Source organism: Dermacentor albipictus, chromosome 3, assembly GCF_038994185.2.
Source record: "Dermacentor albipictus isolate Rhodes 1998 colony chromosome 3, USDA_Dalb.pri_finalv2, whole genome shotgun sequence".
In the NCBI taxonomy this organism is placed as follows: domain Eukaryota; kingdom Metazoa; phylum Arthropoda; class Arachnida; order Ixodida; family Ixodidae; genus Dermacentor; species Dermacentor albipictus.
In genome coordinates this window covers 74,366,859-74,393,972 of record NC_091823.1, presented here as the reverse complement: position 1 = coordinate 74,393,972, position 27,114 = coordinate 74,366,859, and the positions used below count along the sequence as shown (strand labels likewise).

At 48.3% G+C, this 27,114-nt stretch overlaps 1 protein-coding gene and 2 long non-coding RNA genes across 4 annotated transcripts in view; 2 read left to right on the top strand and 1 right to left on the bottom strand.

The window, feature by feature from the left end:
- The window catches only part of RhoGAP102A (Rho GTPase activating protein at 102A), a 49,772-nt gene extending 35,886 nt beyond the window's left edge, over nt 1-13,886 (top strand). For both annotated transcript variants that reach the window (XM_065430092.2, XM_065430091.1), the window contains exons 6-12: nt 3,043-3,169; nt 5,212-5,267; nt 6,319-6,472; nt 8,410-8,561; nt 10,059-10,241; nt 10,376-10,476; nt 12,917-13,886. In XM_065430092.2, the coding sequence (XP_065286164.1) occupies nt 3,043-3,169; nt 5,212-5,267; nt 6,319-6,472; nt 8,410-8,561; nt 10,059-10,241; nt 10,376-10,476; nt 12,917-13,709 (1,566 nt within the window). In that variant the 3' untranslated portion in view covers nt 13,710-13,886. The remainder of the gene's footprint in view (nt 1-3,042; nt 3,170-5,211; nt 5,268-6,318; nt 6,473-8,409; nt 8,562-10,058; nt 10,242-10,375; nt 10,477-12,916) is intronic.
- A 656-nt stretch (nt 13,887-14,542) lies between these two features.
- Nucleotides 14,543-19,396, bottom strand: LOC135900625 (uncharacterized). Its single transcript, XR_010563912.1, has 2 exons — nt 18,972-19,396; nt 14,543-15,652 (listed from the first exon to the last, which is right to left on the bottom strand). It is a non-coding gene; the product is annotated as an uncharacterized lncRNA (long non-coding RNA).
- Nucleotides 19,397-21,812: 2,416 nt separating this feature from the next.
- On the top strand, nt 21,813-24,100 carry LOC135900685 (uncharacterized). Its single transcript, XR_010563918.2, has 3 exons — nt 21,813-21,896; nt 23,037-23,071; nt 24,025-24,100. It is a non-coding gene; the product is annotated as an uncharacterized lncRNA (long non-coding RNA).
- Nucleotides 24,101-27,114: the final 3,014 nt, after the last annotated feature.

Sequence of the window (27,114 nt, the reverse complement as noted above, 5' to 3'; positions counted from 1 at the left end):
CATGGCATAGACATACATACGTGTGCTATAGCATAGCAATTAGTCGTAAATGACGTCACTATCCATGTTTCTCTCGCGTATACGCCCGTTCATTACCCATGTAGAACCGGACAATCGTCGTGTCGTGAACTCGCGTTTAACGGGCATGCAGTAGAAATGATGCCGTCGCCTTCATACGATCGTCATCGTCTTTCTGCTGCCGTCATGCGCACACTTTTGCGTCACACACACAACTGCTTGCCTTGCAAAAAACACGTTCGTACAGCTGGTAACGTAACACATAACGATGATGGTTATAGCCAGCTATCCCACAAAATGCTTCGCATATATAACATCGATTCCCACAGTGCGTGGGACTGCCGTAACTGGTTTCCAATTTTTCATTCAGCATAATGTATTCGTTATTTTTCATAGTTGTGTTTCACTCTTGCCCAATTTCTTTTCAACTCATATGTTTTGCGACCCGCCATAATGGCTTTGTGGCTATGGCGTTGTGCTGCTAAGCAGGAGGTCGCGGGATCAAATTTCGGCCGCGGCGGCAGCATTTCGATGGGGTCGAAATGCCAGAACGCCCGTGTATATAGCGTGCAATGGGGGCACATTAAAGAACCCCAGGTGGTCAAAAGTAATCTGCAGTCCACTACTTCGGTATATACTCAATTTATTTTAGTATAGTTTGTGCATTTAAATATATTTTTTCTTCATTGCGACGACAGTACTAGCTCTTGCTGTAGAATTACTCTTTTACTGTAGGATACTTTTTTTTAATTATTATTTAGACATGTGCCGCCAGCATTTGGTAGTTGTTTGTTGCCTATCTTCATTTTCTTTTCCTCGAGTGTTTTGTGCACAATTAGAGGGTGTGTAATTTTCGCGTTGCTATTGATATAGATGGCTGCTGCGTCCGCTCTGCCATGCATCGTCATAACGACAGTTTTTACTCCAAACGCCGACCATCGCGTTCGACGTGGTGGAAATAAATGTCACATTAACAACCGAGCCCCGAGAAGAGTATGATTTAGTTAGGGTCACGCTGATTGTTCTTTTCTGACGAGCGTTCCGCAAGCCTGCAAAGCAAATCCGCACCGTGCGTATAGCTCGGCGTGGCACACGTCGCGCTGTTAGTCAGCCCGTGAACTAAATCTATAGCGAGCGAGAGACCTTCGCAAAGTGGCAGCGAGGAGCCCATGGCCAACCAGCGCCAGCGGGGCCTGCGCCTCCCTTCCGGCGCAGGCCTGCCTTGAAACGCTGTCTGTTCTGTACTCGGCGTCTCCCGAGCTGTTTCTCATGTAGACAACGACGACGGCAGTAGTTAGACCAGACCGTCCGGACAAGACGCATTTAGCAGCGTTCGTCTTCCCGTTCCGTCGCCGCGCACTAAAGTGTGACAAGAAAACCGCGCGCACCCCCAGTCGACGCGGTTCGCTCCCGCGAAGTAACTCACTCAGCACCGAGCGGTACGATTGAAGTTCCTCATTTGCATTTAACCTCCCCCCCCCCGCCGCTTCCACCCCTCCCCTCTGACTCGCGAAGACGTTTTTTCCCCGCCGTCTCTTCGGCCCTGCCTCGCTTCTTTACGTTCACTCACGGCGCGTCCGAAGGGATTTTGGAAAGCTGCCCGAAGGAACGACACGTGCTAACGATTTTTTTTTCTTTCTGGCTCGCCAACGGCTTGGAAGACCTTAAAGTCAGCGAGTTTACAATATTACGCTTTTCATTTATTTATTCCTCACTGGGCCCCTATTGGATGCTATAACTAATGCCGCGGGGATACGCTTTTGGCTGCTGTCTCAGTTTCAGGGCGGAGTTTCGCAAGAGCTGTTAGCCAATGGCAGGGCGCCTTACCTACTAATATGTTCAACATTATGATTGTCTGTCATCTGTTCTTACGAACAGTTCTAGTGTAAGTTTTTTTTTTTGTATACGATCTCAGTTAATTATTATGCACGTTTACATTGGACGAATTTGCTGCTCACGACCGTAGAACTTGCTTGTATATACATTTATCAATTTTTTTTCTTACACATATTACTTTGTTGGACCTAAACTGTTCCTACTTAGAAAGCTGTATAATGCTACAGGTATTTAATGCACGTATGTTTATAATGTATGCTATGTATATGTAATACATGCTATTGATATGTCCGTACGCTATATCTTATGCTATGCTACCTCACCGTTGAGCAATGTATGGGTGACAAGGCCTTAGTCAGGCAGACTACTATTCTCCATTTAGTCTTACCATCCAACATCCAAGACCTTCATTGTGTCTAAACCTATGCTAAATAAACAAAATAAATAAATTAAAAATGAGAAACTACAAATACTAGAGGAAAATGATGTTGTTTTCTGCCTACGCCAGGAGTATGGCCGTTCACCCAACACTGTAATGATGGGCTGTGCACGTGCAGGTGGATACACCTGACAAACTCACCGGCTACCATTTGTAAATTGCACTATGTGCCGTAAAGTAACTAATTAAGAAGTTAATTAGTGCAGGTTCGTTAGTTATTTTAATATTTGTTTAAATTTTTCGCCCGAGCAATGTCCGCCTCTCTTAACAATACAGCTCGAGGAATGGAATTATGTTATGTATCTGCAACAGGCAATTTCTAAAAATTCTATGAACGTTAAATATGATCACCGCGCATTAAAAGGAAGTATGGAATGTTTGACGTATAGTTGCCGTGACGACATTACGATCATACTATAGTTTTCTTTTTGTTTTTCTCTCTCGCTCTCTCTCTCTTTCTGTTTGTTTGTTTTTTTTATTGTTTGGCGTATGGGCGAACACCATCCTGAGCCGAAACAAACCGCAAGTGCTACCGCCTTCAAATATTTGGCACTCCCGTATGTAGGAGTGACAACAATTAACGACGATCCGTCCACTTAAATCCGGCAGGACCGGAAATGTGGCAGTCGATCGACGGCAAATGTACTGCACTGAAAGAAAGATAGGGGGTCCGAGGGTTAGATTAAGGCAGGCTGTCTTGTTTCGATGAACAGGTGCGTAAGACCCCCTGCCCTCTTCCGCACGTGCAGGATTCGGTGGAGTCTCTACGGCACCGCAGCTCGACCACGGATCCCGGCGACGACGACTGTCTCGCCGTGCACGGGCCTCAGGTGCCGCGCGTCATCAACTGCTGCCTGCACTACCTCGAGAACCACGGTACGCGTCTCTCGGTGTCGCTGACGCAAAGCACGTCACCAGCTCGATCCAAAAATCAGGCCCCTCGTTTGTTCCCCTTCTTCTGGTGAAGAAAACTTCCATTCGCACATTTTCAGCCCCTTAGTTTGCCAATAAAACATAAATATGTTATCCCGTAGTCGACTGTAAGCACGTAATCGTGATGCATTCAATTATATAGTCAAAAAAAGAATAGAAACGCCTCGTGCATGGAGCTCACGTAAATAGCTTTCTTGTGCGCATCTGAGCAAAGTTCATTCATCAAAATGTGTTTCAAATGCGGCAATCTGGCGCCAGCGGGAGGTCCCTACATACTTGCAAGCTTTTGCAGCTTGCTGTCTCTTTTATTTATTGTTCAAGTTTCCTGCCAAATTTAGCAGGGTTTTCTAAAAGGCGAAACTGAAACTTATTTGAAAGCTCTGTGTGTGAACTTGAAAGGGGTTTGTACATAGCCACCATAAAGCAGTCACTAGCAAGCTTCTTTTTACAAGCGGTAACCTCTAGAGCAAGAGAATTTTCAGTTGTAAGCTTCCCCACACAAGGTCTCTTAATGTGGTGAAACCAGCTTTAAAAGGTGTCCCTCACGTACGTTTTGATGCTTTCAGAAGCGCGTAGAGGTCAGGATTTCCATAGATATAATCAATGTTGCCTGAACGCGAACGCGACTTGGAGAGAGATGTGATTTGTCGCAAATATATTCAACCAGCGAGTGCATTCTGTTCTGTAAGTTCACAGTTGACCGGTTAGAGCTGTACGCAATTTTTGAAAGACCTGTTGTGATTTAGTTCAGCGTTGACTCTGCTTAGAATGCTCGCTCGAAAACAAAGGTTTCAGAACTTTTATTGCACGCGCATGAACAAAGTCTGGTTGGCTGCGTACGTGCTAAAGTGTCTCTCTCGCATTAATGCTAACGCATCATACGCTCGCTGTTAGCAATGATCATACTGTTCTGACCTTCCTTCTGCTTTCTTCCGCGTATACAAAGTCGAGAAATCTGCAGACTTCAGCTATATTTATGGCTCAGAAGTGCTGAATTCGTTTTCTGTCGCGACAGCTGGCTCTCACCGCGGACAGCGTCATATAATCTTTTTCTTTCTTTTCGCGATTCACACAATGTCGTCCTCGTCCGCTACGGCATTGTCTGTTGAGTCCTCCGCGATCCTTCCACTGACCCCACCACTCTCAGAGCCTGCGTGGAGCGCAAGAGCCCGCGCGAATGGGTGAAACCCAAAACACGGCTTTTTTTATGAGTTTTTAGGCTTAGCAAAAGCATGGCCTTCGCGATTAGCTCCTGTTACCCAGAAAGAGCCGTCGCTACACGGAGTGTGGCTTTGGACACCACCTGTTACCAAGCACTAAACCGCAAAGATTAGTGCTTAGAGCTTCCAGCCACACATTGCCACAGGGACAATAGTTTGAAATCTCAGTGGCGACGGGCAAAATCTCGTTTTGCGTCGCCCCGTATCGAACACGATGCGGTGACCTGACGACGACTACACGATAACAATGACAACTTGACGACGTCGGTTGTCATCCTAAATGTAACAAGATGGACTGACGGACACGGCAAGCGTTGTCTCGAGCTTTAAGCTGCTGTCGCACTAGCACAAAGAACTTACTTGAAACGCAACACTCCGATATTCTTTTTCTTGGTGTGACTGCCCCCTAGCCAAGCTTGCTTAAAGAATCGCTAGTCATGCAAAGAAATGCGTGCTCTTCCATACCTGCGCTTGCCGGCAAGAAGTAACTTTCATTTTTTAGCGTTTTATGTGGAAAGGCGGCAGCCAGCGCGTTTTTGACACATTTTAACGTGCCAGTATTTAGACGAAAGCACCTTGATCTGGACATTCGTGAACAATGAACTTCTCTAACTGAATCTCGTCTGGTGAGGGGTTTCGTCAAGGACGGCACAGGCCTCTCGCTCTCTCTTTTCCTCCTCTCTTATCTCTCTCTCTATATTTTAACCTTTTTTTTTCTGTGATGCAGGACATTGGCGCTAACAATGTGCGGTTCTTATTTCGCAGGTCTCAACACCGTGGGCATATTTAGGGTCAGCGGCTCCAAGCGGAGAGTGCGCCAGGTAATGATACAACGCTGCCTTGTTTGTAGTCTGGTGAAGATATTCTTTTTTTTTTTGTTATTGGGAGAATGAAATCGCATTTAAAAGAGAAAAAGTCATAGTATTGTGGTTCTATAAAATGCACAACTGTCAATGGCAATGCCGAAATACGGGCCTGTCATTATGAACCCCGCACAACGATTGACCACAGTTGCGTCTCCGCGAACGAGACAAATGAGAAAACTTTGATTCCGTGAAATTCAAACACGACAAAAAGCTCGCAGGATATTGTAGACTTGCTAGTGATATGCACGGTATATAAGCGAACAACAGGAACGTTAACCTGAAGCCAACGTTACGACAAGAGGACAGGCATTTGTCAGAGGACAAATACAAGTTCAGGACACAGCATCGTGCTTTGCATGCTTCAAGTTTCCGTCTTAATTTGCTCGCCCAATGTTGATCCTCTGAAGTTTCGTGGTTTAAGCGGAGCATTTTTACTTTCCTTCGCGTTTAGCATTTGTACATCTCGTACTTATTAACTAATATTACGCAACACTAGCACGTACCTTTGCTCCGCCGCGTCTGCCAGAACTATCGACATTGCCGTGATTGAGTTTCCCGACACGAAGCGTTGAGATTACAGAGTGTCTATAGAGAGCGGATATGCATGACATTGTACGTCTCGCTCTAAAGTGATAATTCATTGCTGCCGCTTTGATTTATTCTCTCCTGTTCGAGTCTGAATTTATGCTCATTTGCATTCTTATCGCGTAAAAGGCAGTTTCCAGTAATACCTCCAGTCGCGAATAATATATACGTGATGGTATGTTGCAACCAAAATAAGTAGGAAAATTAGCACTTGATAGCAATGGCCCGCAAAGCAGTGATCAACTAGACCACCTGTGCTAACAGGTCGTTTGTATAGCGAATGTCTGAACACTTCAGCGAAACCACAGTTCCAGGCACTACAGGCCACAAAACATTACAGTTTGTTGTACGCATGCCGTTTCGTAACACAAAGAGCACTCCGTGCAAATGAACTAATGCGTGAATGAATAAATGAACGCAGCTGCGCGAGGAGTTCGACAGCGGCCGCGAGGTTCACCTGGACCAGGAGCGACCGCAGCCGCACGACGTGGCGCAGCTGCTCAAGGAGTACCTGCGAGACCTGCCGCAGCCTCTCCTGACCAGAGACCTGTACCAGCCCTTTTTGTACACTCAACGTGAGTGCCGCATTTCTTCCCAACTGTTTTCACGCATTCACTTTATTTTTGAACGCCACTAAAGCCGATAATAAAATCTTTATCACGTTAAGGGTGGGCTTTGCGTCGGCGAATGATTCCAAGAAGTAAAGAAGAAAGTAAAAACTTTGATGGGTTATTTGGAGAAGACCACAGTCGCAGGCGGCAAGTCACTTCAGTCCTTTGATAATTTGGCAAAGAGTAATGATAGCTGCGCAGAAGCTTCGGTGGGAGGAAGGCCAACTGCGCATTGACGATTGATGCGGGCTGATACGAAATGGCGCCTTTACCTCGCCACAACCTCTCTCTCCTCCTGCTCCTCCTCCACCTCCTTTCTCTCAGTCTTTCTGTTGAGGTACGAAATAGCCGGTGGAATGACTGAATGACTTAGATGAGAGAAGTGAAACTTTTGAAGGAGACATAGTCTTGCTATGTTACCGCGTGATGACAGGGCAATGACTTCGTCTTTAGATTTGTGCTCAGTTACGCTGCAGATATAGAAGTTTAGTTATTAAAGATGTATCTAATTGAATGGTTTTTAACATGTTACAGCGCATTCAATACTATCACCTTGTTCTTTGGTAGCAAAGTTGCAGTAGGTGGTTGGGTGGTTGTGCCATTGTCCTGCTTCAGGCACACTTTTCTGTAATCTAAAACACTAACAAACAAAAACAAACGAGATTAGGATGGTGCGCACAGCATCACGAACTAACAGCCGTTTCATTTCAAAGCCGGTGGTCTTTGACCGCGCTCTTGTCTGTACACACCTCGCGCGTTAGTATGAAGTGTGTTTCACTCGTGGGACATCCGCGGAAGCTCGTCGGCATACAATGAGTCAAGATTGAAGCACTTGCATTTTGTTCTCGTGCACGAGAAGCAGACGGAATGAGTCATTCGTTCAAGCAGTGCTTCCAAAAAAACGAGCGTTAGGGAGCGTCAGCGAGTCGGGCGGAGGAGTCGGTCAGAGAGATTTTCTAGCACGTTAACCGCGTCTGTATTAACTCCTCATAAACATGCCACTTGCAAAATGTTCTTGAGTACAGTCGGCTTTCACATAGAGGCGCCTGACTACCGTGCATTTCGTAGATTATCGTAGTAGTTACCGTACTTTTTTCCATGTAGCACAAGCGATGATTCTAGGGTGTCTGCACCTGTTCTATATAGCTCCAAAGCCAGGTACTTTGCACTGTGAGCTTTGTTTCACATTGGCGGACAAGGCCCTCCTTCTTTTATCCAATTAATTAAGGTTCAGGTATATAGATGCCAGCGCGCAGCAAATGTCTGCGAACTCGACCGGGTCATTTGCCCTGCTGTATAGGTGACGGGACGTAACTCGAAGTAAAATATGCAGTGCAAAGAACCTGACTTGGTAAGCCAGCTTCAGCACGTGGCGCTCTCGGATCCGCTGCTGTTGGGTAGACAATCACTGCGTTCAAGAGTGCTCGCTGCGCACAAGTAGTAAGAAGTTTGGTTTTCCTGAGGGACAAATTGTGCCGCAGAATCCGCTCTCCTAAAAACATATGACGGGCCGTTGAAAAACCTTGCACACTGCCAATATCGTGGAACCTTTTCTTTTTTCAGTGACCACGGGCATGAATTTCATGAGCAAAGCTTTCGCAAATAATTAGGTACAACTGTCTCCTCTCTGTGTGAAGAGACAAAAAAAAATTACGCATGGTGCTGGACCAGCAATATATCTACTGAACCGTTATATAATTCCGTGGAGCTTATAATCCGCGACGGCAGTCGAATCTGTCGCTATATGAAGAACGAACGCCAAAGAAATTTCTAAAGCGTTGCAGCACGTGTGGACATGGTGGCCGTTGAAAAGTCTTGCAGCGTCACCTTAGCATTACTGAGTGGGGATCGATATGGTATATAGTGACGTGGCTCAAGATCTCCCACCGCCGCTCTCGCAGGTGTTCGGGAGCGCAGCAAGCAGCTGGACATCCTGCGGCAGTTGGTGCGGCTCCTACCCACGCACAGCAGAGACACCCTGTGGGCCCTGCTCAAGTTCCTAAGCACCGTGGCCGAGCACGCGGTCGACAAGAAGTCTTCAACGGGGCAGCCCGTGAGTGCCACGCACGCTTTGGACGTGCGGGAGTGGAGCGACCTGCACGACTATTTGGCCCCCAGAGGCCGTATTCTGAAAAGATGCGCTTCGGCGATACTATCGCTTATATCGCCGAAGTAGATCGTTTCAGAATACGGGTCTCTGACCTTTACTTTATCCGCAACTGCCAAGTACTGTCTGTGCATGTGTGTTGCGGTAAAGCTAGAGCATTCAGGTGGTGGTGGAAGGGGGTGGGGGGCGCTCGGCAAACTTCCGCAATGCGCATGCACTACTGAAGATGCACTGCATATGCGCTACAATCTGATAATATAGGTCTCTGTTTTGCGTCTGCAGTGAAGACAATAATTTTATGCTCGATTACACAAATGATGCTACGCTCAATATAACCTCTGTAGCGTGAGCGATATATACCGGGTGTCCCATGTAACTTTAGCCAAACTTTACACACGACGGCTAACAACATTACCTTTGTTCTGTCCTCGCGGCATTTGCATAAGGTAATGTTATTTGCCGTCGCTTGGAGATAATCGAATCGTGTTTTTTTCACTCCGCCTAATTAGATAGCTAGTCTTAATTAATTAATCGACTTCTCAAATATTATAAATGAGATGAAAAGTGTCAATGAGGAAGTTGTAGAGCGACGTGAAAAACTCTCGATACAGCTTTCGTTTGCTCATTACGTGCTACACAAAAGCGTTTTTCTGAGCGAGAAAAAAGCCCGCGGAAACACGCAAAGTGCCCCGAGCGGTCAGTCGCGCCGCAATTTTGCGTGGATTTGCGGGCTTCTTTCACGATCGGAAAAACACTTTTATGTAGCACGTAATGAGCAAACCAAAGCTGTATCGAGAGTTTTTCACGTCGCCCTACAACTTCCTCATTGACGCTTTTCATCTCATTTTTAATATTTGAGAAGTCGATTAATTAACTAAGACTAATTATCTAATTAGGCGGAACGAAAAAAAAGTGATTTGAGTATCTCCAAGCGACGGCAAACAACATTAACCTTTGTTCTGTCTAGCTAGGTGGCATTTGCATATTTTCAAGAGAGAGAGAGAAAACAAGGGTAGGAAAGGCAGGCAGGTCAACCAGAACAGCATCTGGTTTGCTACCCTACACTGTGAGTGGGGGAAAGGGGAATAGAAAGAGGAAGAAAGGGAGAGAGTAAGCACTGAGTACGTGTATATTTTCAAAGTTTTGCTAAAGTTAGGACGGACACCCTGTATAACACGTGCCATTTAATCGACGCAGCACCGGTTTCACATTTGTTTTTCCGCCACTTACGCGCGACATAGTTTTGTCAGCACTTTAAGTAGAACACAGTACGTTTATTGCACGGAGATTCGCGTAATCGTTTTGGTCTTCGTTGACCGTGTGTACAGTTCGAACTGTTCTGCACTGCGCTGCGGTTCAACGTTGGTGCTTGTCGCACAGTTATACGCCAACTACGGATAGATGTACAACGCCACCTGTGCATACGCGCACGTATTACCGCAGCTTCCGGGAAACAAGATGGACGCCCACAATCTGGCCACCATGCTGGGACCGAACATTCTGCGCTTCAGCAAGACCTCCGAGAAGGACAAGTTCATCGTGGAGAACCTCGAGAGGGCCGAAGAGCGCTGCGACGTCATCCTCGTGGTGCGGCAGCTGATCGAGAACTACGAGGAGCTCTTTCGGGTGAGCGCGCCGCGCAGAGAGCGTTCGAGAGAGATCGTGCCATGTTGTCAGCAACTGTGCATTACTTTCCTCCTTCCGTGTGATGCGAACCGTCCTCGTTCTCTTCTTTTCTGCCTGTCTGTCGTCTGGCGTAGGTCTCGGCTGAAGACTTGGACAGTCTTTACAAAAGACTACTCGTCGAGAGCCCCGAGGACCTCGAAATTCTCCTCAGGAGACGCTACTACAGCGCACCTGGGTAATCTTTCTTTTTTTCCCCCCTTTGTCCCCGTTCCCTACCTTTGCATCAGTTCACTTTAAAGGGATACCAAAGAGGAAGCCAAGTCGATCGGTATTAGCAAATTGCTCTTCTGCAATACGCAGAAAGCCGCCGTTATACCATGAGAGAATAAGGCTTGATAAGGACTTTAGAAAAGACGCAAAAAAATTGAAAGACGGGTGGCGACGCCGCCTCGAAGTTCCCGCACCAGCAAGCTGTGACGTCATAGATTTGTATGGCATATGATTGGGCCTAGCTGAATTCTTTATCGGCAAAGATGGACTAAAGTGTACTTCCAAGAAGCCAAATGTTCAACTCGACAAGTTTGGAGAATTTTCGTTAGAGCCACAAAAGTCCAAAAGACGAAAAAAAAAAACTTTCAAATTTGTGACGTCACACTTGGGTACCCGTGCTGGGTTTTTGTAAGAAATATTTAAAGAAATAAATTTGACCTATATTTTCTTCTGATAATCATCCTATACCGCGAAAATAACAAAACCGGAATTTTGAAAGAATACTTAGTCAGTGTTTACTGACTCAGTGTTTTTTCCTTAGTGTTCCTTTTTTTTTAATACTCAATTTCTTTTTCTTCATTACATTGTGGCCGACCACAACCCGGACATTTCTCGTAGTGTTTGCTGAGTGCACAACGTTGTAACACTGTCATACGCGCAGTGACTGTGATATCGCCATCATCAGAATAATTTACGTCCACCGCAGAACACAGGCCCCCGCTCAGCCGTCTCCAGTCAACCCTATATGTTGCACCATGAAGCCGACACCATCCTATGTGGGCGGATTTCCCTGACTTCATCACACCACCTAGTTCTCTGTCGTCCTCTACCGTGTGCCCCTTCTCTTGGCGGCCATTCTGTAACTCTAATAGACTAACGGTTATCTGTTATACGCATTACATGACATGGACAAATCAATTTCTTCATCTTAAACTCGGCTATACAGAATAGCGGCTATACCCATTTTCTGTCTTCATGTCTCTTAACGACCCAATTGTTATATCCATCGTTTCATCACTCGTTACGCGGTCCTTAATTGGCTTCTTCTCAAGTGTCTTATTTCACTTCTAAGCTGATGGTACAGTTATAAGCCAACAATCGAAAGCCGCCGTTTATAGGAGTGCAAATAGCCGCGCTGCAATTCTTGCTTCATTTCCCTATCGCTAGCGAAGTGATTTCCGTCATTCGCTTAACGTGTCTATACAGCGAGTGACGTCATATACAGCAACGTCTATACAGCGAGTGATGCAACTGCTCAATCCCTACTGCTACGTATAGTACGTGGCACATTTTTTGGCATAGATCTAACGCACGATCGCATTCCATTTCCAGGCCGACTTCACTGATATCCGTGCTTTCAGGCAAGCACAAGGGTCGAGAAGCAGTGTTCAGAACATCGTGCACGTGTCTTTCTTAGTTGAAAGTGGGCGCCACAATGGTATTTAGAAATGAGCGGCTGAATCGGTCAGGTAGCAGTCCCACTGCAACTGGGAATACAAAGTTGCACCTACATATACATGGTTTCAGCAGCTGTCCCGCCATTTTTGGGTCATTTAAAAATTGGAACATCGCCTTCATTTGTTCTCATAGATAGCGCTACGCTTTGTTCTTCGTTGCTCTTTTCTTCTCTCCCAGGATGCGAAGCATACTAGCCTTTATTTTAGTTGTTGAACCACTGTTTAGCCTGGTGAACTGCTGTTGCTTGGCTATATTTGGTTCGGCTAGACGAAGAAACAACTCATGCATTACTGCTTCGCCTTCAAGAGTGGAACGCGACAGCGTTCCCGTTGACCCGCCAAGGGGTGTAAGACAATGGGCTACAGGGCAGCGACTATGCGCCCCGCATTGGACGCGGTGAGCGTCGAGCAAAGCAGCGTTCGGCGCGGCAACGAAATGTGCGCCTGAGCAAGAGACGCACGCCTTAGAAACAGCTCGTTTCTAAGGCAACACCGCATTCACTAGAGGCGCTTTTGTACCGCTTTGAAGCATCGTACTCGTGGCTCAGTGGTAGCGTCTCCGTCCCACACTCCGGAGACCCTGGTTCGATTCCCACCCAGCCCGTCTTGCAAGAGTTGAGCCAAAGCCACTTCTCCTCTGCCGTGACGTCACGGTGTCACGTGGTTTCATGGCGACACCGCCGCGCCTGAGGAGCTGGGTTGAGCTCTCGTAATATGCTTCGCATAAAAGAGCATTCACAATCTCCTACAGGCCAATACGTGCATACGCGTGTGTAGTTCATGTCGATCTGCCACGTTAAGGTAAAGCTCTGAAGCTAGAATAAGCGTAGTGACAAATGAATGAATGAATGAATGAATGAATGAATGAATGACAGGAAAACAGCTGCACCAAGTTCTAAGCGCAGCCACGTCGAGAGCTAAGTTTCCTTTTCCACGCCGTCTTCGCAGATCTCAAGACGACGACGGCAGCGACCAAGTCTTCGACGGCGCCAACGCGGACGACGACGAAGAGGAACCGGAAGATGAACAACTGCGGACAGTGCTCATGCGACCCGTCACCACGACGACGACGACCACGCATCGGGGCCGGGAACGTCGCGCCACCGCACCGACGCAGCAGAAGGACGACTCGGTCCCTTGCATACTGATCACGCCCGAAGCACGCGGCGCCAGCGAGTGGCGGCGGGCTCCCGCGTCCTCGTCCAAGGGCTGCGGTCCAGACGGCGGTGACGACGGCGGCGACGACGCTGACGAAGGCGGCGGCGACGTCGAGGTGTCCTTCACGCTCAAAATGCCCTCGGCGCCCAACGTGGCGGCGTACCTCACCGACGCCACGTCGGAGTCGACCGCGGCGGTGGACCGATCGTCGGCGAGGCCCCTGAGGAAGCCGGCGCGTGAAGCGTCGCCCCCGTCCACGACGACGGAGGAGGAGGTGACCTTGACCATCGAGGCGGCGCCGACGCCGGCGGCCCGCAAGGCCAAGGGATCTTCGCGCCGGTTCCTGAGCAGCAAGGAGAAGGAGGAGAAGACGTTCAAGATCAACAAGAGCAAGTCGGCGTCGTCCATACTGAGCTTCTTCGGCGCCTCGTCGGAATCGCGGCGCGACTCGGGCGACGCGGCGTCCCAGCCGCCGTCGCGGCCCGTGCCACGCAGGGACAGTCGCGAGGTGCGCTTCCAGACCGAGAAGTGGCGACGCTGCGAGATCATCTCGTCCGAGCACACGGACAAACGGCACAAGTAGTGAGCGCGCGATATCCCACGGACGCTGTGTCCACACCTCCGCACACTTTCTCTCGTCATCGGCCAACTGCCTCCGCTGAGCGTGGGACCCCAGTCGACAGAATGCCGTTTTCGACATTATTTTTCTGTCTTTTCTTCTTTTTTTTAATCACCCTGGAAAGAAAAAATGACGGTGGCGTCTCTTTCGTCTTCATTGGGGAGGATGTTGGGAGGGACGAAAAAGCACGCTTGCAAACGAGGAGAGCTTCTCACGAAGCGTTCCTCGCATAGCAGCGATGCTTCTATAGTGGAGGGCGCGCACCTGGCTTTGTTGGGTACTACCAGCACTGCGTCAGGTGCTTCTCTTCTTGCGCACGGCTTCTACGAGTGTGTGCGCTTGAGGACTGGAGCAAATTACAAGCACGATGCAACGAGTTTCCAACTTCTGTGCACTGGTTACAAAAAACGGCGCCGAATAAAACAACACACGAAGAAGGGAAACACGAGACAGCACGTAGGCGTCTTTATTGCACTGGCCGTCACTTTCCCGACTTCCCATTGCACGGTCCTGCTTTGCAGGGGCGCGGAGCGAGCGATGGGCGAGGGAATGTGCCTCTGGCTGTGCAAGATGTGGTCGATACTGTCTCGCATTTTTGTTTTGTTTTTTCACTGTCGCTCGCAATATTTTCGCAAGGCCGTTTACACCAACACTTAACTCGCCCTCCAGAACCATGTAGCACCTTAAAAAGTTTTCTTATTATTATCCTTTTATTCTCTACACACGTTCACATATTTGCACAAAGTGTTTTTAGCCCGAGTCGCCGCAGCGCCATGGCACACACGTCAGCCTTGTCCCAAAATCTATAAATATGTAGATCTCCACGTTCGCAAGAAGTTGGTGCTGCGGTCTCTGAAGCACGCAGACTGTGGGCACAATGGTAAGTATACGTACGTAGGCAGAAAGCGAAGTATACGAGGTGGCGATGACGTCACAGTAAAGTCATCAGTGCCACGGATTGAGCGCAATATTAAAGAGGGGAGAAGCTATAGACCTTCATTTCTCTCATCGAGAGGGGGAGAGAGAGTAAACTTTACAGAAAAGAGCACACGAGCGTATGTATAGCTCTTCCGCTGTGCAGTGGGTGGTCCCCTCAGTCCAGGAGTCTGGCGGCCTGAGCTGCCCTTCTCGCTCGGTTGACCAGGTTGAGCTGGTCCGTCGAGTCGGAGCTGGACAGCGCTGCCTCCCGTTGCCGGGTGGCGGGGCATGTTGTGGGTATGAGTTGTGGTGTGCTAGCGCGAGCCAATACCATGTGGTAAAGCGCGCGCATTGAACGCAGTGTGGGCGCTTATAGCAATACAGCGCAAGGTGTATGGCGTGATAGAGACTCAAGTGTGGATATGCGTTTTCGCCGTATGACGGCTTCCTCTCGCGTCAGGTCATTGTGAGGAGGCGGTAATGTTCTTCGTGAATGGCGCTAGTGTTGTAGGATGTGTGTGTAGGTTGGGCTCGGGGTTGAACTGCTCGGCGCGGCCCTCTCGCGGCTCCTGTGGTGTGCAGCGCTCGGGCGTATACGCGTGTGCCTTCCGATTACCGCGTAAGGACTCATTCCCCACAATCCACACGATTTCTATGCATAATGGGAGCTGGTGCGCTCCACTCAGAATGCGATGTGCGGCCCTGGAAAATTTTCTGCATGCTGTCTGAGTCCGCCAGAACTATGACGCACTCCCAGTGTGTCTCGTCGTGATGCCTAGCATTATCGCTGGTTCCTCTGCCTCGGCAGCGCTCGCTCTGGAGACCGACGACGCATTTGTTTAGGTTCCGTGGCTGTCGACTACGCTGGTGACAAATACGGTGCTTCTTGCGGTGCTGGCCGCGTCTACGTGAAAGACATTAGGGTGGTTCTCGTACTTCCTCGCGAGCGCCTGCGGTCGGGCATGTCGCCGTCCGGTAATCTTTCTCAGCTGAAAAAAATGTAAAAGAAATTTTAAAAGAGTAATACAACGCTATAGAACTGTGATACACGCTGATATAATATATAGATAAAATGGACAGGTCTTCTCATACGAAGTGATAAGGCTTATGGCGTTTACAGCTGACTACCTAATCAAAGTCATTATAAAGAATAGGCGCATATGGGCACACTTCACATTGAAGGAACCAAAAAAAGCACCCTTAGGTGATGTGCACGACAAAACATGTGAAATGGGTCATTATGCAACAGAAAGGAACATATTTATTACAACTTCTTTCTGGGCGAGTTGGTGCATACTCGATTTGAAAATTGTTGCAGCGCTAACACATGCATCCACAAAGTAACGAGGACGAGACACAGACAGCGCCTGTGTCTCGTCCTTGTTACTTTGTGGATGCATGTGTTTGTGCTGCAACAATTTTCAAATCAAGAAAGGAATATATACAGAATGTCCCACGTAAGTTGAGCCAAGATGTTTAAAATGAAAGGCGTGTGGGAAGCGCATTAAACCAAAGGCAGACTATTCTCACTGGCCTATAGTAATTCAGGCATTCTTTCCCCGTAACCCACTAATTAGGTTTAATTACCCAACTTCTTAATTATTGGCAAAGGACCCCAAGTATGATACGCAAATTTGTAGAGCACGTTCGGAAACCACCGATCGATTTATTTGCTGTACGATACGTCTCGTACCCGCCGTGGTTGCTCAGTGGCTATGGTGTTGGGCTGCTGAGCACGAGGTCGCGGGATCGAATCCCGGCCACGGCGGCCGCATTTCGATGGGGGCGAAATGCGAAAACACCCGTGTGCTTAGATTTAGGTGCACGTTAAAGAACCCCAGGTGGTCAAAATTCCCGGAGTCCTCCACTACGGCGTGCCTCATAATCAGAAAGTGGTTTTGGCACGTAAAACCACAAATATTATTATTATTATACGTCTCGCGTAGTCTTTTTTTTTTTTCCCGGGTTGCAAAGAAAGCCCGCGAAATATGAAAAAAATCCACGTGACGGAGCGGTCGCGCAGTGGTATCGTGCTGCTCTCAAGCGTTCGTTCGGTGAACAAGGTCGGCTGCATCGTGACTGGCGACGGAGAAGTGGCAGGGCGTTCTTTATGACCTCGGCAGCTCTCGGCCAGCAGCATGCATTGGCGCCGACAGCGGAAGAAATAATAAATTATTGGAAATGAAAGTGGATTTCTCCTCCGCTTTCAATTCCATTCATTTATAATTTCTTTATTTCAATTAGTAAGTACAAGTAATTTCCCCTGTGTTGTTGGTGGTGTATTTGTTTGTTGGCTTCCTATGATTATATATATATATATATATATATATATTGTAGAGAAGGATTGGAACGGCATAGTGACTTAGTGAGTCATCCTCTTCAGCGCTTTTGCTCGTTAATGCCGCTCGCGCACGGAGTGCGTGCTCTGCCTAGGCTGTCGCCGCTGCGATGCTCCTAGTCCGATCAAATGAATACCTTAACATTTGGTGGAGAGTGCTCTACCCTCAGACCTCCCACGCTGGAACTACGATTCCGTACCCTGTCATCTATCATGTCTCAGGACGCCTCCCAGCAAACACCCTCTCCTGCACCGACCGTATGTCCGTATGTCCTAGTGTACCTCGTCGCTGCGACCCTGCAGCTTTCACTGGCGCGGCTAACACCATGCAATGTGGAGGACTGGCTCACCACATACGGGAGCGTCAGCGCGCATGACAAGTGCGACGAGCCAGCCAAACTGAACTATGTGCCGTTCTACCTCGAGCGTATCGCCAGCATATACAACAACCACGAAACAGACTTCAACACCACCCTTGTCGATGTATTTGGTCGCCCCGCTGTTCGTAAGCTGCGCGCCGGGCAGCGTTTGCGGGCGCGCTCTCACTAGACGGGTGAATCATTCACCAGTTACATTGCAGACATCCTTGACATATACAAGATAGTATACTCGACCATCGCCGAGTCTGATCGGCTCAGACACGCGCTGAAAGGTTTCGAAAACGACGCCTTCAACCTATTGCTGGCCAAGAATCCGCGCTCAGTGGCCGAAATCATCACATTGTGCCAAAGCTGTGAAGAGTTACGGCGGCAGCGGTCGTCGACCCGTCGCTCTTCATCGCGCGACGAACCCCTCTTTGGTTTGACTACAATTTCGGACCAGTCTGCATTGCTCGAGGAAACGAATGCATTCGTCCGTGAGGAGGTTTCCCGCCAACTATCATTGCTGACCTTTGCGCAGCCGGAGCATACATGCAGGAGTCCCCCTCGCGTTTTGTGCCTCCGCTACGCCGCGCCATTGAGCACGACAGCACCTGCTCTACGAGTGCCCGGATACCGCCGCAGCGCGAGTATCCCTCGCCAGCGTCTACCGTCCGTACAGCCTCCCTTACTTGGCGGTGGAACACATTCTGCACCCTTCGTGGCTGCAACTTTCCTCCCGGGATGCTGTTCCGTGCTCTGCTAACCTTCGCCAATGATGCCGGTCTTGCCGATTATCTTTGAGCTTGTCCCTTGACGCGCCTATAAGCATCCATCTCTTGTCGCTGCTGTACTTCCACCCCACCTTTCTCTCCCTTCCTCTTTTCGCGGTGTAGTTGAGGTGTCCTCTATTGAGAGACAGTTACCGCGCTGCACTTAGCCCCACCTTGCAACCCCCGACCAAGACTATCTCCCTCTGAGTACGAGATCAATGCTCTGCCTGAGCTCCGCCAAACTGTTCCTGCGGCTGCAACTCTAAGCTCCGTAGACGTCGTCACCTGGCCCCCACAGATCCGCGCGCCTGCACTACACTCTTAAGCAAGATTGCGCCCTTTGGGTCGTACCTTGCCCCACAACAATAAGCGCCATCTGTTTTGTCCGCATTTCCTTTGTTTAACGCAGCGAGCCCGGAACTTCCAAGTCACGAACGGCATGAGCGTTGTCAGCATGACAGAGCATTCTCGACAGGAAAGTAGCGAGCGCAGCGTTTTCAAGAAAGGAAACGCAAGCAAGACAGATGACGATTATTGTAGTGCGGCAAATATACACCCCAAAGGGTGTGCATTTCTTCGAGTACTTAGCTACGCCGATGTGGTCGCCTGGCCCCAAACACTTCCGCAATGTGCACCTCTGAGCTACGCCGACGTCCTGTCTAGACCCCGACCGCAGCCCGCCGTGCAACCAGTCTACCAGCCGCCTCGTACAGCGCCTCCAGTGCCATGGATAGGACCTGCCACGGCGAACAGGTGGCCCATCCGCTTTGCGTGCAGCTACGCTGACCACGTGGCACGCTTTTGCAATCGCCTGCAGCCTTCTAGCGCCGCATCTTACCTGACAAGTCGTCTTGTGGGTTCTCCCCGCCCATACGATGACCCACCCTGTGACTTGCCACCGGCAGCACGCCCAAGGCCCGCCGCTCGCCTTCTCCACGTCGTCGCTCACTATCGCCGATGCGGCCTCGTCCCTTCGCTCGCGAGGGGAAAAACTAGTCGTCGCAGTCCACGAGGCACATCCTGCGACGCTATCGAAATCTGAAAGCATTCAACGAAGCCCATCGAATGTGATAGGCGTGTTTGTGTTCACGCATCAGCGCTTGTGGACACTGGCGCCGCCGTATCCGTTATGACTGCGCAACTTAGCCTTTCGCTTCGAAAAGTGACGACGCTACTTCCTGGACTATCCGTGCAACCAGCGCCCAGCGTATTCACCCCATAGCGGCGTGCACAGTTCGTCTTGTCATTGCGGACGTTTCATACGCTGTCGAGTTCATGATCATATTATCACGTAGTAGTGATGGTTAAGAAGGCAGCAGAATTGTGAATGACGAAACTGGCGTTTTATTGGGCGAATCTGTGTTCTCAAAAACAGGCTACACTCAAAGAACGATTGCGGCGAACATAGTTGCCGATCGTCGAAAATCTGCTCAGCGGGTCAAGCGCGTTGGCTTTTATACATCAGTCATCGAAGGTTCCAGAGTATTCGCTGGTGCCCGCGTGTCTTCGAGAAAGTTCTACACAATTCACGTCGCGCATACATGAAATCAGATTACACAAGGTTCGGTGACAACAGACATCGGACAGAACCATCGATAACATTCGAGAAACTCCCGATACACGCAGGCGCGTCCTGCGCTGTGCGATAACATTTGTTAGGCGGTGAAAAGAGATCACCCGAAAAAGATAAATTATACGAGTCAATATCCTCATGCTCACATAGCCTCATCTTAGGCTGGGATTTTCTCTCCCGCCACGATGCAGTGATTTATTGCGCACGTGCCGATGTCGGACTTGACGCTGGTCGACAGTCCTTCGACTTCGGACAAGCTACCCGTCAAAGATGACACCACAGTCCACCCGAACTCGTCAACGGTTTTATCCGCCTATTCCAGCAGCCTCTCCGACACCACAGTACTACTTTCTCCATCCGACAGCTTTTGCAACCGAAAAGGTACTCTGCTACCTCTTGCGACCGTAGAAGCCACTGAGGGACCCAGCGCTATCTTTGTTAGCAACCCGTTTCCACGCACTGTGATGCTGCTGCAAGGGGAATGCCTTGGCAGGGTGGGAGCCATTGAAGCCGCGCAAGTTATGGACGTGACAGATGACACGCACTGCGCCACTTACAGTACGTACGTTCAGTGCTATTTCTACGTCTGCTCAGTCACCCTGCGATAACAAAAAGCACGTGCGTTTGAAAACGACTGAAGTCGGGCACGAAAGTTACAAATAAACGCAGCGCGAACATGCGGCACTTGGGAGGGCGAAAGAACTAAAGAAGCCGCATGCAACAGCTAGCAGCATGTGAGATTAGTGATGAGCGAAGAATCGCTCGCTCACCTCACAGAGCCGGGACCATTCTGTTGGGTTGAAGTCAGCCCGCCTGATTCTTTAAACCGCTCTCGCTCGGCAGATGAAATACGGAATAGTCGCTTGCCGTCACTTTCGCTTGTGCTGCACCCGAAGGCACAGCAACGCGGCATCGCGAATACGGAACTACGCTTCAAAAGCACTAAGGAGGCGCTAAACGTGGTGCCTGCGTACGCCGCTCGCCATGGTTGGCACCACGATGGCGGCGAAAGAAAAAGAAAATCAAGCAAGAAAAAAGCGCGCGAGAGCACGCGACGGCGTTGGGCCAATGGGTGGGACGAGCGTCGAGAGAAAGCGCAGGAGAGGAGGACGGCGGCAATCTTCAAAGGATGGCGCTACTTCTGGTATTTATTGAGGGATTTTAGCATATGGCGGTGACCCTTTGACACATTAAAAACCACAGGTAGACATCAGTTTTCGCGAGCGCGACAAATTAAACCAAAATTAACCGCCGTGCGCCCGCGCACGGCGTTGCCGCGAGCGGTCGTCTACGCGCCGTGGAATTAAAACCGATGGACTATGGAGGGGAAAAAAAAAGAAAAGAAAGATAGAAACTTGTAACAGCACTCGCTGGGCTAGAGAGTTGAAAATCTTGCGCTCATTTGGTACATACAGACGGCGTTATAGATATACGGCATCGATCATTTGAAACTTGTTCGCGGCGCAGTATATTTACGTCTTTGACCCTCAAAGGGTTAAAAAGAAAGCATGAAGTTTAGCAATGAGCAATTCTGCGCCAAAAACAGATATCGCAGTTCTGTGTAAACTGCATCCGTAATAGCATTGGCGATTAGATCGGCAATTTTTATAAAACATTTGCTGGCCTAAGTCAAAATGTTGCTTGCAATAGTAAGTAGATTGTAACGTTTTCTTTTAAATGCAACAAACCTCATTAAACAGCCAAATCATAATGTCTATATGGCGCTTTCCGGCTCCCGCAATCCCTCCCGCCGCATACAAAGAGCAAAAGCATCATAGAGTTAGTAGAACAACTCTAGAGGAAAAGCTGGGCCGGAAAAGTGGGAACCTCTAGGGCGCCGCCCTGTTGCTACTGGTCAATGTGGCCAGCGCAATTACTATTGAAAGAGCTGAGAACAAGTACAGGTCACCTTATGCTTTGTCACCTAAAAACGCATACCTGATGGCTTTATGAAGGTGGTACGTTAATATTAAGTTTACAGAAAGCGATCGCTAAGTCCGTGACTTATGTAAATCACGATGTACGCATTCATGCAATAAAGGATGACGCGAATTTCGGTTTCGAATCTGTTTTTTGGATGCGTAGTAGTTTCGTTTGACATGCCATCGCGCGTCGACATCGGACGCTATGACACACTCGTGCCTTATGTGCCACCGAAGCCCCGAAGTGGTCTGGCATATACCTTCACATGTAAGTAAACGAATGTATCTCCTTGTTGAGAATATCACGCGAGTAGGCAGCTCTTGTGGTACATCACAATCGTTCGAGAAGCGTCACAGTAGAGCATTTTTCTGCATGCGGAGCGCTGTTTTTATTTGCAGGTTTCCCTTCAGTAGGAAATTGCTGGACAGGCGGACCAGCGCACCGGAATTGTATTGGCGAAGCCACAAGCAACTCAAAGAATCTGTTTAATTGTTGCACTTTGAACAATCATGCTTCTACAAAGGCCACAGCAGAAAAACAGCCTGATGACCGAGTATTTCTGTGCCACGAAGTAATCAAGAGGCGAGTGCCTAATGCGGACGAAATAGAGTGCATGGAGACTTAGAACGACAGAAAGCTGAGCTAGTTCGTAAGGATTCATTATGCAAAACAGAGGTGAGGCGTGCAGACAGGACACAAGAGTAGAGAAGTGGGCGGCGCGCGTGTTGTTTGCTTGTAAATACTCTACTCTTGTTTCCTGTCTGCACGCCTCACCTCCGTTTTGCATAACGAATGCATCAACCCACATATTAATAGCTTAGGCGTTTTATTAACTGTGGAATATTTTCAACACTTCCTTGCATGCCATTTCATGTCACAAATTTGTGCAGCGAATCTATTTGCATGATCGACTCCGGGCCTGTGGGACCGTTCACTTGCACTTGATGCTGAGTCTTTTACATGTATCCATAAACTGCAGATATGCACATCAGATCCCTGCGAGCACTTTCAAAATTCAATTATTTTCGACAACAGGCACATATGCAATACTGACATAATCTGGAATACCACTAAGCAGCTGGGACACATTTTTGTTTACCATACTCGCAGGTAAAATAAGTACATCATGTGGACAGCTCCAGCTCATTTTCCTTAAGTCAGTGTGTACAAGGGTTATGCAAAAATAATTTTTTTTTCTCGCGCACCGATTATTTTGCTGTATAAGCAAGAGAACCCACCACGTTAGTGTAACGTATCTTGTGCATCACAGTAATATGTGCTTTCATTTACCAAGTAAGATGAGTTACTTTTATGGCTCATTCAGTCATATCACACTGCAAGCTGCATTCATCAATCTTCAATGGGATTTTGCAAATGTTTAATGAAACATGTTTCCCTTTTATGCAGATATGCAATGGCAAGCCCTTCCGTGTGTTCCAAAGGTAAAATTTAAGCTCTAAATTGAAGAAGACATTTCTAGTCAGAAACAAGCAAAAATAGTGAATGCAGAGTATCAGAAGCCCAAGGTACAGAAATTATGAGAAGTGTCGAATGGTTTTAAGGAAAGAGTCATATTTAAAAATGCAAGACCCTTTAGTGGAGGTCAAGCAAGTCAATATAGGTAGAATACTCTGCAAAATTATGCGAGTGAGGGGATGTCAAACAATGGGTCAGGAAATGCATTGTTTTTCTGCAAAACAAAAGCTGATTGCCATTACATAAGTCACTTTAGCATCATGATAAATTCAGGAATAAACCAAAAAACAAGACACACAAAAATAAACAAAACATTTAATGATATTTCAGCAGAACTTTTTGTTGGGCTAGTTGGTGCATATTACTGAAGTACTATAGCGCCAAACAGACGACACAAGAAGAAGAGACACGGACATAAGCGCTCGTCCGTGTCTCTTCTTCTTGTGTCGTCTGTTTGGCGCTATAGTACTTCAGCCATTTAATGATGCTCTCTCCACACTGGGATAAATAAAAACAAACACATCACATCTAATGTGGACATATCAGATGCCTTGTGAAACACTAAAGGAACAATTCAGTTTCGAGCTATGGCACTTGCCGCATAGATGTGGGGGGGCCTTGCACCAATAGTGATAGTTACCACTGCATTTAGAAATTGAAAGCATTCGTGCAGACAAGGATGATTCTTTATATTTTTGGCTACCACTTCAAATGCCTCCACCAAGTGTTACAATGCTGCATGCAGCCATACTAAGGTTCTCGCAACAACACCTGCAGGTAAAGAGCAGAAGCAGTCAAAGTGCTGGTGTGTTCTGGACACTATGTTTGAAAACTTTTAGGCAAGAAGAGTGCAAGAAGCAGACATAACTGCATGTATTTCCATAATTCCCCATTTAAATGGCCTTTTCTTTTTGCTTAGACAATGCCTACGCCTAGCCACAGCAGCTCCCTCATACAGACTCCACAAACCAAGAGGCCGTGGAGGCAAATGCAGGTAAGAGACAATAAGCAATAGCACTGGTATTGACATTCATCTAATTTCTTTTTATTTCATTTAGGCAGCCAGCACACCTCGAACAGCCACCTTGACTGCGGGTGTGTCACCTTAGTCGCGAAGGAAACATTTGAGGGAAAGTGACAGGCAACGTGAACAGCCACTTCTCCATGTAAACAATACTCTTTCTCTCGGATGACTCCTACGCCTCACCACGCCAGCACACTTGTGCACAAAGATGCCGCAGAGGCACGTGCAGGTCAGAGGCAAGAAGCAGTGGCACTGGTGTCGACATTTACCCAATTTCTTTTTCTTACACTGAGGCAGCCAGCACACCTCGAACAGCCACCTTGACTGCGGGTGTGTTAGTTGATTCCTGTTGTACATATGCTCATAATAAACTTCAGTAAACTTGAACTTCATAATAAACTTGAAGGCAAATGGGACATTGATGCATTGTATTTTTGAACATTTATTGTACACATACAATATATGTTATACTTTGCAGTGCTACAGAGCGTATTTTGAAGCTTCCCCCTATATTTTGCACCTTTAATTACGTATGTGTTGTGTGGCCCTCAATGCAGTCCATGCTGTAGCAGCTGCTTTGTCTGTGTATCGCACATTGGCTTAAGCTCGTGATATCCACATACTTCTCTCACATATACAAAATAAAGTTCTATGTAGTCCTCAGTGTTACAACAAAAAATGAAAGTAAACAATCCGATCGTGGAATTATGTTTATTACAGTGATTCCTACGACAGTTACTGACAAGTTGACAACTTGAACTGGTCAATCAGTCCATAGCCGCCTCTATTTTTCAAAAATAAAGGAGGCTATGATCCGTCATGGCAAGGAATTGTATGTATACATAAAAAAAGGGGGTATGTGTGTGTTTGTAGTGGGGGTATAGGATTAGGGCGGTACGAAAAAATGTACCAACACCGTCCTCTAGACCCATTCCGTTGAGCTACCGTAACAAAACGTATTATGCATAAAGTTCATACAACCAACTCTGATATTACTACAGACGCCAGGCGACGCGAGCTACATTTGTCATGATGCATTCGCGACTGCACCGGATGCCCTCCACATTATTCTCGTTAATCGTGCTCACTGCGCCGAGGCAAAAGAAAGACAATGGGCGCAGGTGCCTTTAAAGTATCTCGACCTTGCGAGGCACGGCTGCGCGTGCTTGGGGAGCTGTCCGTGCGAACACTCCCTGGCACACACCTGCCTCGGCGGCCCCAACCTACGTACCGTTCTGCTTCGAGCTTTGATCCCCCCACTGTCCCTCGGGTGCCCTGGAGTTCCTGCGCCGCCTGCTCTACTATCATCTCGGGTGCTCTCCTGAGACTTCCGTTTGTCGGTTACATGTGCCCTACAGCTGGATCATTACTTATAATAATAAAAAAATGGCTGTGGCTTAGGTAAGGTTAAGCCCAGGATGCGAAGCATACTAGCCTTTATTTTAGTTGTTGAACCACTGTTTAGCCTGGTGAACTGCTGTTGCTTGGCTATATTTGGTTCGGCTAGACGAAGAAACAACTCATGCATTACTTCTTCGCCTTCAAGAGTGGAACGCGACAGCGTTCCCGTCGACCCGCCAAGGGGTGTAAGACAATGGGCTACAGGGCAGCGACTACGCGCCCCGCATTGGACGCGGTGAGCGTCGAGCAAAGCAGCGTTCGGCGCGGCAACGAAATGTGCGCCTGAGCAAGAGACGCACGCCTTAGAAACAGCGCGTTTCTAAGGCAACACCGCATTCACTAGAGGCGCTTTTGTACCGCTTTGAAGCGTTGTACTCGTGGCTCAGTGGTAGCGTCTCCGTCCCACACTCCGGAGACCCTGGTTCGATTCCCACCCAGCCCGTCTTGCAAGAGTTGAGCCAAAGCCACTTCTCCTCTGTCGTGACGTCACGGTGTCACGTGATTTCATGGTCACCGCCGCGCCTGAGGAGCTGGGTTGAGCCCTCGTAATATGCTTCGCATAAAAACCCGATCTATCGTCACGACGATAGATCGCGAAAGCGGCTTTTGCAACATACCGCGCCCGTGCAAAGATAATTACGGAACGCCAACGAGGAATCTGACCACAGCTTCGAGTTCGTAACGTCGTCGAGTGACACTCCTGCAACAGGCGTGACCGCTGAAAACCGCATACCGCCAGAAACTTGAACAGGATCATCCCTCGGTTGCATAACTGCCAGCTGTACGGCCAACATGGACCACACCCACACCATCCCGCAACATAGAATAAAGAACCGACTTATAAAGCCCAAACACACGGCTGCACGCACACATCACAACATAACAAGCGAGACGCCATGCTGCTACGCTACTGTTGCCGGATTAAAACTGACTACTGTCACGAAGTCTAGCAAGCGTCTCAGGAGCTGGCAACCTCGGCGCGTAGCAACATGGCGGCGCTCTTGAGGTTCCCGATTTTAATGCATGGGCCCTATGGGTAGCTTGTCCTCTAGAGTCAGTATAGTAACTCTATGAAAAGCATAGCCTTCAAGACTTGCATTTGTTTCCCCAGAGGGCGCCACCTTTAGAACGTGTAAATTCGGACATTTACTTATTCAGTGCAGTACCACAGCAGAATGATATGTCACGTTCATGTCTACGAGCAGTAAAACAGCTCTAAACAACAGGACGAGGAGAGGGACACAGACACCAGCGCTGACTAACAACCAAGTGTGTCTATTCTTTCAGTCAGCATATATATACTCCGCCGCTATCTCAAAGCACAGAATCAACAGAATTCAGCATGTGCAGGGGAGAATCATGAACAGCGGTAATAATAATCAACAGGGGAATCAGGGGTAATCATGAACCAAGCAGCCCAAATGCGTACTCTTCTACGTTCATGTCGTTCGTGGCCTGTAACTAGCGGGCTCGCAGCGTTAAAAACAGAAATTGGGGGCAAGGTAGATGACGATTATCGTTGTGGGACAAGAAGATAAGCCCCAAAGGGTGCAAACGTTTTTAAGAATATGTACCATGGCAAAT